Raw genomic sequence first — 13,783 nt, 5'->3', positions numbered from 1 at the left:
ATCAGTTGTTTGGACTCTCATTCTGACGGCACCCATTCACTGCAGATGATCCATTGGTGAGCAAGTGATGTAGTGCTAAACTTCCCTAAATCTGTTCCAATGACCAAACAAATTCATCTACAACTTGGATGGTCTGAGAGTAAGCACATTTTCAGCTCATTTTCATTTTTGGGTGGACTATTCCTTTAATGCATTAAAACTTTTTTTATAATGCACTATATAGTATTAAAGCTTCAAGTGTTGCAGAAATACTTACTTTAAAAATTAAATTTCCCTGAATGCACTCGTTAAAATGTCTTTTTTGAGGATTTCATGCTACCACTGAAGTGAGATGACCTCAGACAGGGTCACGATCAGGGTGTGATAACCCGGACCATATAGCATGAGCTTCCGTCCTCCATATGGCTCATGCCAGAGAGCAGGAAACTCAATAGGTTACTGTCCAACATTGTCAGTTCCTCTCTATTGTGGCGAGGCTGATCAGGCTATGAATATTTCATGGCTCTTTTTTTCTGCTCCTGCAGATTAAAGGGGAATTGGACAGCTGGAAGGCAGCTGAGTGTGACAGGTGTCCTTTACCTGGAGCAGGTGGGTGGAGACGGCGCACCTGATTACAGACGCATCCACCTCTTTATGGGCTTTATCGCTGAGAGGAAGAACATTTTACCGGTTCATTTTACATTGAACAATGTCATCTGAGAGGCTATTAGAGTAAGGAATATTCTGTTTGTTAATATAACTCCGACTGGATTCTTCTGAAAGAAGAAAGTCATATACACCTAGGACGCCTCGGGGGTGAGCAAAACTAATTTTAATTTTTAATTTTTTAAATTTTTGGTTGAACGAACCCTTTAATGTTTAATGTCTGGCATAAAAAAATATGCATGTGATTTGCATTTACAGTAAATGTACCAAACTTAGTGAACAAGCTGTATAAATGCACAGAGGATGTTAAATATGCATCTAATACTTTTTGAAAGTATAGCCATACCCCGTAAAGTCAACATAAAATGAAAACTGACCCCATTTCCCATTTTTATTAATATGCATTCCTGGTATTGTTGTGAAGGATTCTTCAGTGCACATCACTCGGAAAAAAAATATATGTTTGACTTCACAATATTTCATGATAAATAGAATAACTTACTTTGCCTCTGAAATGACTTTACTTCAGAATGGAATTATTTAAATTGATTGCCAAGTAACTACTTGAATATTGTTTTAGCATCATCATATTCAAGTCCATTTTTGCATCTAACAACCACTTTTCAAAACGCAATCAATTCCTAATGAATAAAATTAAGTCCGATCCCACATTTGCTTCAATTGGATATCCAAAACCATTCACAAGTTTTCTTTCAGCAATTAAATTAATATTCAGCAGGGATGCTTTAATTTGATCAAAAGCGTCAGTAAAGATGTTAAACTTTTACAAAAGATAATATAATATTTCAAAATAACTTTTTTTCACAGAATTGCGAGATATAAACTCACAATTCTGACTTTTTTTCTCAGAATTGCATGATATAAACTCACAATTGAGAGTTATAAAGTCAGAATTGCAAGATATAAAAATTGCGCAATTCTGACTTTTTAACTTACAATTGCGAGTTTATATCACGCAATTCTGAGAAAAAAATTACAATTACCTTTTTTATTTTTTATTCAGTGGTGGAAATGGGCTTCCATAGGGAATTGCTTACCAACTTTCTTTTCAAAGTTATATCTAATCAACTCATGTCATGACCTGAAAAGAGTAAAAAGACCTACTGAAAGTACAATTTCACTTCATATAACCAGGAAGAGGAAGTAACATACTGATTGTAGCCTAGTGTAATGCATTCATTCATTTGGCAGACACTTTTATCCCAAATGATTTACAGTGCATTCAGAATATATGTTTTGCCAGTACGTGTTCCCTAGGAATCAAACCCACAACCTTGATGTTGCTAACTTCATGCTCTAGCATGGGAAGCTCTCCCAGACTATTTGAACACTAATATTCCCTACAGTACTTACTGTTACAAACTGCAAAGCCTCTGAGCAGAGGAAGACAACGAGAGAGTGCTTATAGGTTGCTCTTCTGCTGAATATAATTAATTAAACGAGTCTAATTAGGAATGTGAGAGCAGGTGCAGACTGTGGGTTGACAGAGCAGACAGCTACTGACGATGGAAAAAAAAAACCTCAGTGTATAAAGGTACAGCGTGACAAAACAACTTTCTGCAGTTTGTCATGTGAAACCCCAGAGGAATACAGCGTGACAGAGAGAAACGACCTCGGCAGCACGCGGGTCAGACGCAGACGGTTCTTCAACGCCTGAAATACACGCTTGCTCTAGTGAGGTGCTGCTCAAATCATTACGCACACATATGCTGAACATCGCAATGGCTGCTAGAGCTCGACTGAGAACATGATGCAACACTTTCTCAGGAGGTTTGTGTTCCAACATCCAACCTGCTGCTAGAGACTGTAGTGATGCTTTGTCAAACTTTCAAGTTTCTGGTGCAGATGAAGGATGTTAAGAAACGGACTTAAAATGCATTTGCAACATTATGTGTTTTGGTCAAATTTTTAAACCATTTGTAAGAATGGTTTTGATGGTCATCATTAAAAGAAGTAACTTTTGTTTGTAACTTGTTTGAGAAGGCCACTATAGCGACTACACAGTACATCCTTGCAACTACATAGAAACACTCTGAAAAGCACCCAGAACACCCTGATAACCACAGAACATCTTAGTAACATAGCAACACCCTGACAACTGCCCAGAACACCATAACAACTACATAGCAACACCCCAACAACCACCTAGAACACCCTAGCCACTACATAGAAACACTCTGAAAAGCACCCAGAACACCATAACACCCTGATAACCACAGAGCATCCGAGTAACATAGCAACACCCTGACAACTGCCCAGAATACCATATAAACTACATAGCAACACCCCAACAACCACCTAGAACACCCTAGCAACTACATAGAAACACTCAGAAAAGCACCCAGAACACCATAACAGCCTGATAACCACAGAACATCCGAGTAACATAGCAACAACCTGACAACCACCTAGAACACCCTAGCAACTACATAGCAACACTCTGAAAACCCCCCCAGAACACCCTAGCAACTCCCTAATATCGACTCCCTAACAACCACTCCTAACACCCTAGCAACTATCACCCTGACAACCACCCAGAACACCCTACCAACTACATAGCAACAACCTGGCAACCTCCCAGAATGCCCTGGAAACTACATAGCAACACCTTGATATGCACACAGAACACCCTAGTAACATAGCAACACCCTGACAACCACCCAGAATACCCAAGCAACTACACAGCAACACTCTGAAAACCACCCTAGCAACTCCCTGACAACTACACAGAACAATGTAGCGAAAAACATAGCGACTCCCTGACAACCACCCCTAACACCCACTGTATCACCCTGACAACCACCCAGAACACACTATCAGCTACATAGCAACAACCTGGCAACCACACAAAACACCATAGCAACCACCTAGCAACACTTTGGCAACTACCCAAAACTACAGTATTGTTGTAGTGACTTTTGATTAATATACTAAAGTGTGTATCCATGCAAACTCTGCAAAACAAATGTGATTAGACTGTAGTCACACTGATAAAGCACTGAATATATTTTGAATGAGTTAGTCTGTCAGTCGTGGTTGGTATATCACACTGAGGGTTTTTTTTCTTTCTTTTAATTATCAAGGGATGTTTGACACAGTGAATCATAAGTGCCTGCTGACAGACAGATCAATCCTGCGTTTCAGGTGGAGAATCCTTAACTACAGAAGTTCTACAGCTCAGCAACGAGTCATATTAGGGATGCATAAACTATCAGAACTTTAGCTTAGATCGCTAGTGAAGCAGAAGTTCACCCAAAAACATTGTATACTCGCCCTCATGTTGCTTCAAACTTTTCTTTCTTCCGTGAAAGGCTCAAATGTGGTGCTTTTGGCATCATTGATCTCATTCATAATACATCCTTGTGGTATGCACGTCACAAAAAAGAAGACAGAATGATCATTTTTGGGTGAACTATTGTTGGCTTGTCTTCAGACATGTGAGGGAAAAACACAATTAGGAACTAGATTTTAACAGTTTTGATATTCTAGTCTCTACACTGGAAAAAAAAATCAGTACAAATATCTGAACATTCTTAAATTAAGATACATTTGCTTGAGAAGCAAAATGACAAGGAAATAACTAAAACTAAAAACTACCCAGACAATAAAAAAAAATGTAAAATTACAAAATAACAATTACAAAAACACACAAGAAAATTACTAAAACGTTGTATTATTTATTAATAAATATTAAATTATTATTTATTAATATTAATAAATATTTATTAAATTTAAAACAGAAAATAAAAACACTTTTTAAAAATTCATGCTATATCAATGATCTTACAACACAGTGTAGATATGGTTTTAATTCAATTTTATGGGAATGTACTTCTATTTTTTTCAAAATTCTTGAATCAGATAACTCCGAAAATAACAACCATGATTTGAAACTATCATTCATTTCTGAAGCACAAACTGTGCAGGACGAGTTACACCAAGAAGTTGAATACACTGAAGACACCTAGCCTATACTGTGCTATATTTAAAAAAAAAAAACACATTATCATGCATCTAAAGACTTAATCGTCTCAGACTGGGCGGACTCGTTCCAAAATTTCCCAATGGATTTCATGATCTACAATCACGACCCGCTGTATCTAATGCCTTAATGAAGAAACACGCCTTTAATTAACAAACCTCTTACAATCCTGATGATTAGGTTCTAAGGGGTTCTGTTAGACTTCATCCTCTTAAGTCCAGAAAGCACTAATTGTTAAGAAATGAATCCCAGGGCTCGGAGATGTTGTGAGGGTCACTGGAGGCGGATGATGTTCTGTCTATTACATCCAGACGAGAGCTTTCAAACACACCTCGGGGCACAATGATTTCCTGATCACAATCAAACGCTCTCCGTTCATTCATTTACATGACCCATATTTGCCAATTTGGAAGAGTTTTCCAGGCCTTTATCTCTGCTTTGACAGAGTGAGATGAAGTTGGAGATACGTTTTGGTTTTCTATGTTGACTGTGTTCCAGCAGAGAAAGTCAGGTTTGAAACAACATGAGGGTTAGTAAATAAAGACAGACGTTTCATTTTTGGATGAACTAGGCCTACTCCTTTAAAGAAAGAGATGAGACTGTGATCCTGCAATTAAAGTTTCTCGGAGAAAGATTCAGCTGAGGCCCATGGGACAATTAACTGAGATTTAATGAAGTCCCTTTTGTTTTCCATCAGACCTTCTTGCTTTTTTAGTTGACTTGCACTTGTCTTTTCGGTTTCGCCCACTTTTGCTTGGAGCAGAAAGCAGTTAGTTAAAAGGCCCTGTGTGATCAGATTGGTCTATTAGGGGAATAATTTGAAAAAGGACTGAGAGAAAGAGACAATAGAGTCGGTCTACAGGCTATTTGGGGTCAAATTTGAGCTTCATGTGACCACCAGTGTAGGTCTTTAGCTTGATAATCATTTCTGATTACATATCATATCTGCAAAATCACTGCCTTTATCAAAAAAAGAGAGAGATGAGTGTAATACTCCTGAAAGATTAGCTAATGACACTGAATTTTAAATACTAAAATTTAGACCTGCAATATAAAGGCACAGCAGTGACAATTTAGCAGCCTTAATTCTGAAGCGTGTTTCCTACATTTTTTTAATCAAATCAAGCAGCTCAGAGATGAATCACAGCATCACAAAACCTGTTTTGAAGCAAAAACGTATGTTGTATTTTAATTAAAATATATACAAATAATAATAATACATTTAAAGGAAAACAAAGACTGTGCTATTGTCTTTTATGATAAAAGTACATTGAGTCCATGGAGTGCGTTGCAAATGACAAAAATGAGCCATAAGTGAGTATACTGCCTATTTGAATATTTTGCATTAAAAATACTAAATAATACAAATATTAAATTATATTTTTAATATTTAACATTAGAAATATACATTATTGTTTAAAACTCTGGAGTCAGTAAGTTTTTACTAAGCAAATCAGAATATATAATTGATGTCTGAAGGAGCATGTGACACTGAAGAGACTGGCTTAATGATGTTGAAAATTCAGCTTTGCATCACAGGAATAAATTACATTTTAAAAGATATCAAAATAGAAAACAGCTATTTTAAATTGTAATACTTTTTCACAATTTTTACTGTATTTTTTTATCAAATAAATGCAGCGTTAATAATCTTACTGACCCCAACCTTATATACGGTCGTTTAAATTTTGTATCTGTTAATTGCTAAGTGAAAGTCTGTCCAAAAAAAAAAAAAAAGGTTTCCTACCTTTTCTAGTGGGAAACAAGACACCTGAATCGAGATAAAGTTCTAAGTGGGAAGATATTGTGGATATTTTTCCCCTGTAGGCTACATGGTCAATAAACTACCATTGAACGTGCGCCATTTGTGAGGAAATCTAATACAGCGCTTTATAATAGTTTGTTTTGCTATCTCACATAGTGGCAGAGCTGCAGAATAGATGATCGAGGTTCCCACAGTTGGCAAACAGCAGAGATTTGCTCCACTCCGTTCAGCCGCACACAGGGAAGCACCATTACCCGCCATAGACGCCCTCCCTGCGCGAGAAATGAGCAATTGACCTCGGCTGCTACCCTCAAACTGGCACCGTATCAGAACCTGGGGGAACATGTTGTCATGTGAATGAGATAAGTTTATTTTCTTCCGTCCGGCATTTGTTCCGATATGCGGGGAGTCTAAATGGGGAGAGGAGGAGCAGCGGGGAACCCGTCACCGACACATGCTGCGAAAAACAAGAAACGGCCGTGAAACGTTTGGCCATCACCCAAATCTCTGCCTCCACCTTCTGCGCGGGCTGCCAGCCTCGGAGAGGAACAGGAGGCGCCAATATTGTGGAACAAATTTCCGCTAATGTGAATCTGCTGGTGAGGACTCAAGGGAGGAAGGTGGACCCACATGACTATTCAAATCCACTTCATTGCTTTTATCACTGACTGTGTGACGGTGTGTTGTTTCCGAGGCCTCAGACGGACCGAGTTTCTGACCAATCGCAGCAGTCAAACCCCTGCTGTCCGTGCCTCATGTCTGATGCACCTGGCCAAGAAAAGTGTCACACTGCCCTTCTTCTGAGCTTTACTTTGCCCTTGAGGTTTGAAAACACAACCCCACAAGTGTCTGTCCATAAACACTAATATTAATACATTTATCTTGAATCTGGGATTTGCAGAAGAGCTTAAAGGGATATTTAACCCAAAAATGAAATTCGGTCATCATTGAGGCCTACTCACTCTCATGTCATCCAAACCCGCATGACTTTCTGTCTTCAGTGGAGCACAAAAGGAAACACTAGGCATGCTGTTAAACTCCAAAAAGCATCATGTAAGTGTCATAAAAGTAGTTCATGCAACTTCTGCTGTTTTTTTCTAAATAAATACAGCAAAATTCTTTAAATTTCCAAGCTAACAAAGAACGTTCAAAGAGCGTTTTTACATTGCATGTTTTTTTAAGTGTGACTACTTGTTTCAGAATGTCCAAATTCAAAAATGCCATTCCCATAATGTGTGCAAGTTCCCTTAACATTCTTATAACCCAGAAGAAAAAAAAAGAAAAAAAACCCAGAACATTCAGAAATAGCCTAAAGTTTTCATAAATTATTGAAACGTTAGCTAAATGTTCTTTAGAACACATTTTTGTTAGCTGGGTTTACACAGCATCTTAATAACCCAATGCTTACAGGGAAAAAAAGTCAAATGCATTGCAATTGTTAAAAATCTAGCCCACGCTGTCTGAGGCATCTTTTATTAATGAATATGTTAGTTTGCTCTACATGCAGCATTTCAGTGAATCTCATACAGCCAGTCAAAAACATGTCCAAATCAAAATAAAACCAATAGGAAATTATATTTTACTATAAATAAATTAAAATATATTTTGTCTGTATTGATTTAGAATCATACCATTATTTTGATAATTAAGCTCATTACTACACTGTGAAAATATAATATAATAATATATCATAGCAGTAGTTGTGGTATATCTAATGCAAATAAAGTGCATTAATTTAAAAATAATAATAATACATTTGTTTGGGGGGGATAATTGTTAAGAAAATAATTACAAAAATGTAAAACTCTTTATTCTGACATTTAAAAAAATAATTATATATATATATTTTTTTTTTTTTTAAATTGTGAATTGTGACCAGGGCTTGTTTTTTTTTTTTAACTAACCATTTTAGTTTATTATGAAGAGTTGTCAGGCAAATAAAGACTCTTCTCCGTCTACAATGGCATAGCAGCGCTGAAGATTCCAAACGCTTTCCTTTTAGCAGTAAAACCCTTATGAAACACTCCAGACCCACAGTAAAAAGCAGACCTGTTAGCAGTAAAAGAGCCCATGGACCGTCGTGCGCTATTGTTACACGAGCAGGAAGGCGCATTATCAATCTGAAGCTTATGTGTGTGTGTGTTGTGTGTGTTTGTTTTGGGGGGGAATGGAGTTGGCGAATGTCAATGATTTCCATAGCAACAGTGGGGTCCCCAGCTGTTATGTCTGGGCAGAGATATGTGTCATGAGCCTGGGGACCACTTAACCTAAACGGGAGTTTAACTCCGGGAGTTCAGGGTCTGTCTGTGCAGATTCTGCTTAAAATGCAAAGATGGGGACCCAAGGGGCCCCGCAGTACCAGGGCCCGTGTCATCTAAGAAACACGGCGATGCACACTTGCTCTTTAGATAATTAAGCCTCAACGGCAGGGAAGTGAACTGGAGATGAGAGGGAAAACACGGAATTAGAAGAGCCACCAGAATATGAAGGAACAACATCAAATCACAAGTCTAAAATGAGATTTCTTTAAAATCACAGCTGTTACACATAGACAGCAATGAGATGAAGGGCAAGTTCAGACTTTTAATACTAAGAGACCAATCAAATCTTATAAAACTGATGAATTGTAGGATAAAAATCCGAGATGAAGTAGACCCATAAATAAAACATGAGATTAATGAGCTTTTAAAAGCAACTTCTGCTATACAATTTGCTTGGTTTCTTCTAAACAAAAAGAAAATTATAAATCACTAAAGTTTTGCTCATTCAATGCTCATGAGACTTTCATTTAAGCATTAACTTAATATCAGTAAATAATAATTACTTCAAGGAATTCTGTCACAAAACGTGTCAAGATCATATTTAATTTTTAAAAAATCAAAAGAAAACAAAAGTTATGTTTCACTTTCAGAACACAGAATAATTTTAGTCCAGTTTTAAAATGTGTAAATATTCATAATCATTATTATTATTATACAATATAAAGCTATCAAATTAATTGTAAATATTTCCACATTCAGATTGAGATCAGGGATTTCATAATTGCAGAAATCTGAGCACATTTTAGACTAAAACGTTTTGCATTGACATTGTTGTCTCAAACAAGCTAAATAAATAAATATTCAATTTAATTAGATATTAAATTCAATAAAAAAAATTATAATATTATTATTATTATTGCTATTATTATTAATATATATAATATAAAACTATAAAATTAATGTGGACAGCAGCTCAGGTCATAGGAAAAATGTAAATCATATTTATACTGAGATCAGAGATTCCATGATTGCAGAAATCTGAGCACAGTTTGAGACCTTCTTGAAATCTCCTCTGAAACTCTTTTTTTTCAGGAGAATAATCTCAATTTATACAAATTTACTAAAGCAAAAATCTCCTTTTGCTCTTTATTTAAGCTCACTGCTGTCTAGGAGAAACTATTGAGATATTAAAGAGATCTCATTCACCATTTTTCTTTCCGATGCTTACTAATTCTTATTGATGCTCATATCAATATCCTCTATGTTCCTCGTCTCTGCTGCTCTCAGATAGATCATTATAAACTTGTGAAAGTGATGTTCAGCTATGCATTATTAATCTGCCTTCATTCTAATTACCAGATCGATAATTTCCCGGATAAGTAGAGCGTTTGGTCGGGTCAGCGGAGGCCCGACTCTTTGAATGAACGGAGTGTATTTTTCCTTGACACATTGCCAGCGACAGCTCCGACATAAAAGCCCTGTTGTCTCTGAAAGGGAAAACGCTGCATTGTCCTGGACGGTCCCCTTCTGGCTAATCAAATGCCTGTTTTCCTCTGCAGCTGGTTTTCAGGAGGTAAAAAGGAGCTGACCTCCACCTCCCCTCCATCCGTATGCTCCATCCCTCTCCCCCCCAGGGACCCTTCAGCCGGCTTTAGGGGCAAAATGAGGTGTAAGTCTATTAAAAGGGTGTTTGTGCCCCAGTCAATGTCCCAGCGGGAGTCCCTGCTTTCTCATTCAGGTGCAGTTAATTTCCCTTATTCTGCTCATGGCCTGACATACGGCCGCCACGCAGAGACAAGGCATTAATAAACGATTATAGAGATTAGACAGCCAAAGGATGAAGGCCTAGGTCGCACTTCAAAATACGATCAGATGGAGTGCTAAAATGCAGCTCACTGCTAAACACCCTACCAAACACATTAAACACCCTAGCAACTGCATAGCATTGTGCTAAAACATTCAAGATATCCCTTAGCAACACCATAGCAACCAAGCAACAACATAATGTGATATAAACACTCAGAACATTGCAGCAACCACTTAGCAACAGCATAGAACACATTTTAAACCATTGAACAATGCCCTGACAACCTCTCAAAACAATAGCATACATGTTAAAAACTCAAAATACCTTAGCAACCAAAATCCATCTGCAGCCTCCCAGAACAACCAAGCAACAACCCTGCAAACATGCCCATGCTGGCTTTTTGCGGGCACAGTGGGCTAGGGCCAGCCCACACCAAACCTAAACAGGCCCAGTGCGGGCTTGCCCAGGCAAGGCCCACAGCTTTGGGCTCACCGCAGGCTCTCTGTGAGCAGGCCACACTAGCGGACTGTCCACATTAATCCCATCATGGCCCAGTGTGGGCCAGCCCGTTCGGGCCCAGAGCAGCTTTTGTATCTTTTGGGCCCATGCAGGTTTTGTGTAGGCAGCCCTGTAATGCAAATAGGAGAATACAAACAATACTGACTGGCCATTCTTTAGCCACTCAATTGAAGTGGAATGGCACAAACCAAAAGAGGCCTTTTCAGAATCTGTTGTTTCATATAGGCCAGGGATCCTCAAATCTGGCTAACGAGATCCACTTTCCTGCAGAGTTTAGTTCTAACCTTAATCAAACACACCTGAGCATGCTAATCAATGTCTTCAGGATCATTAGAAAATCACAGTTGGGTGAGTTTGATCAAAGTTGGAGCTAAACTCTGCAGGAAAGTGGATCTCACGAGCCATAATTGAGGTGTAACAGACACGAGCCTGTTAATAAGAATTATGTGGCCAGTGTTCTTCCTTACCACTAGGGGTGCTAGGGTGTTTTAGGTCTCCTTAAGTAAAGCCATGTGGGTAGAGGGAGTTAGCAATAACAAGCAGCAGTAGCCAGTAGTGATGCAAAGTCCGATTCATTTCCGCAAACCGGTTCTTTTCGAACAAATCGGCTCATTGAACCAGTTCAAAAAGCCGATTCATCGGTTCCTGACGTAATCAAAATTCTAATAAGTAATTTGTCAACACATATTGAAACATTCAAAAATAAGTTATTTGTATGAAAGCATATTGCTGATTATTGCCATATAATTAACCAAAATATTCAATACATACTTGCAAATGACAGTCAACTTGCTTAATAGAAAGACCTAAATTAACCAAAGTCCTAAAGCAACTAAAGTGTCTTTGCTCAAGAACACAACAAAACTCCCATAACGTCTGGATAACTTTAAGTACAACATTAAAAGTTATTCACGCTCTCTCTCTCTCACATGAACACGAATGTTACGCAGAAGGGCAAACCCACAATTCAGCAGAGCACATGAAACGTGAGGCTTCAAACACATCGATAATATCATTCCGTCACTGGTGAAAGGAAGTGTGGGGGGGGGGGCACATTTATCAAGGCGAAAAAGTGTAAATGGAGGCGGTCCTCATTCAGCCTTCGCCCTGAAATGGGATCCTGCTTTATCAAAATGAAACGGCTGCCAAGATTGGGAAAGTAACAATTGCATTCACGGACTCTCTTCTTCATGAAAAGAGCTAATTAAGGGCTGGCAATTTTAGCGTCGCACATTCAGACTCTTTAATTGAAAAGAAAATAAATACGAGCAGGAAGGAGAACGTAAGTGACTGTGGAAGGAAGGGTGAATTCAGTTACGGAGGCAGATGGCAACAAATTGCTGAGAATTATAAAGTCAATGGTTGCTCCCAGCATTGTGCGCACTGATGACTTAAGGGCCGACTCCGTATGGTATCAAAAAGCCGATTGAACCTTTTTGAATTTGAGCTCCAATCTGGCAGAAGTTCAATTTTAATTGAAAAGTTTTCTGTAATTCTGGTTTTCAAAGACGGGCGAAGAAAGAATTGCGAAGCCGGTTATGGGCCTCCTTTCTAATGAACGGCAGAATGTTTTCACCCCATCTTTTTTGACTCAGTCTCGACTGTGTAATTGTTTGATAATTCATCTCGGAGGTCTAATTTACCCCCTGTTGGGTGGGCTGTATGTTGCTCTGTGTTTTCCGCTGACTCTGATATGAACTAGCAGAGAGATGGCTGGGCTCCGTAGGTGGGCGTCTATTTAAACACGTAACAGTTTGCATTTCATCCACGTTAACCCTTTAGGCAATCACCATTTATATGCTAAACGTACAGAGAGTTAGAGGCACTTTGACAAAGTTTGGAAAACACGGCTTGTCTTTGCACTACGGCTAATTTTAAATAGAAAATTGTCACTTTTTACGTCTTTTCATGTTGATGCAACCCTGTATATGTTTTTATTCCAATGAAATACAAAACAGCATATCTGAGCTTCTATTTCCTCTGCAGGAAACACAAAGAACGGGGGGGGGATATTAATAAAGGTTCTTTATTAGAATTGATGGTTCTATGAAGAACCTTTAACATCCATAGAACCTTTGAACAAAAGACTCTTTATTGTGGGGGGAAAAAATTCAATTGAAATGTTCTACACAAAAAGGAGAAAATGTTTCTTTTAAGAACGGTTCACCGAAAGGTTCTTTAGTACTGCGGCCCAGTAGAAACAAGTTGCAACAAAATAGAAACAAGCCGGATCACAACAGCAACAAGCTGCAACACAATGGAAACATGCCACAAAAATACGGAAACAACCTGCAACACAACGGAAACAAGCTGCAACACAACGGAAACAAGTTGCAACGATATGGAAACAAGCCACAAAGATACGGAAACAAGCTGCAACACAATGGAAACAAGTTGCAACGATATGGAAACAAGCCACGATACAGCGGAAACAAGTTGCAACACAACAAAATTAGCTCAACACAATGGAAACATGTCACAACGATATGGAAACAAGCCACAACACAACAAAATTAGCACAACACAATGCAAACAAACCACAATGCAAAGAAATGAGTGCAACACAATGGAAACAAGCTGCAACACAACAAAATTAGCACAACACAGCCGAAACAAGCCACAATACAATCGAAACAAGTCGCAACACAATGAAATTAGTCCTATGCAAAACAATTCCGGATCAGAAATAATTCTCTGAAAAAAATTCCAGATCAAAACAATTTTTTTTTTGGGGAAGAATTATTCCCATTAAAACAAAATGAAAAACACTTGAGGTGAATATT

The 13,783-nt window shown here is 38.2% G+C and overlaps 1 protein-coding gene across 1 annotated transcript in view; it reads left to right on the top strand.

Annotated features, from left to right (window-relative positions):
* The window catches only part of LOC107570231 (paired box protein Pax-2-like), a 43,924-nt gene extending 43,225 nt beyond the window's left edge, over positions 1–699 (top strand). The window contains exon 10 of the mRNA XM_016256438.1: positions 525–699. Coding sequence (XP_016111924.1) covers positions 525–699 — 175 coding nt within the window. The remainder of the gene's footprint in view (positions 1–524) is intronic.
* The last annotated feature ends 13,084 nt before the right edge of the window (positions 700–13,783 follow it).

The sequence above is a fragment of the Sinocyclocheilus grahami genome, unplaced genomic scaffold (genome assembly GCF_001515645.1).
Source record: "Sinocyclocheilus grahami isolate Dianchi unplaced genomic scaffold, SAMN03320097.WGS_v1.1 scaffold1429.1, whole genome shotgun sequence".
In the NCBI taxonomy this organism is placed as follows: Eukaryota; Metazoa; Chordata; class Actinopteri; order Cypriniformes; family Cyprinidae; genus Sinocyclocheilus; species Sinocyclocheilus grahami.
The sequence above is the reverse complement of the archived record's forward strand: the minus strand, read 5'-3'. Positions and strand labels throughout refer to the sequence as shown.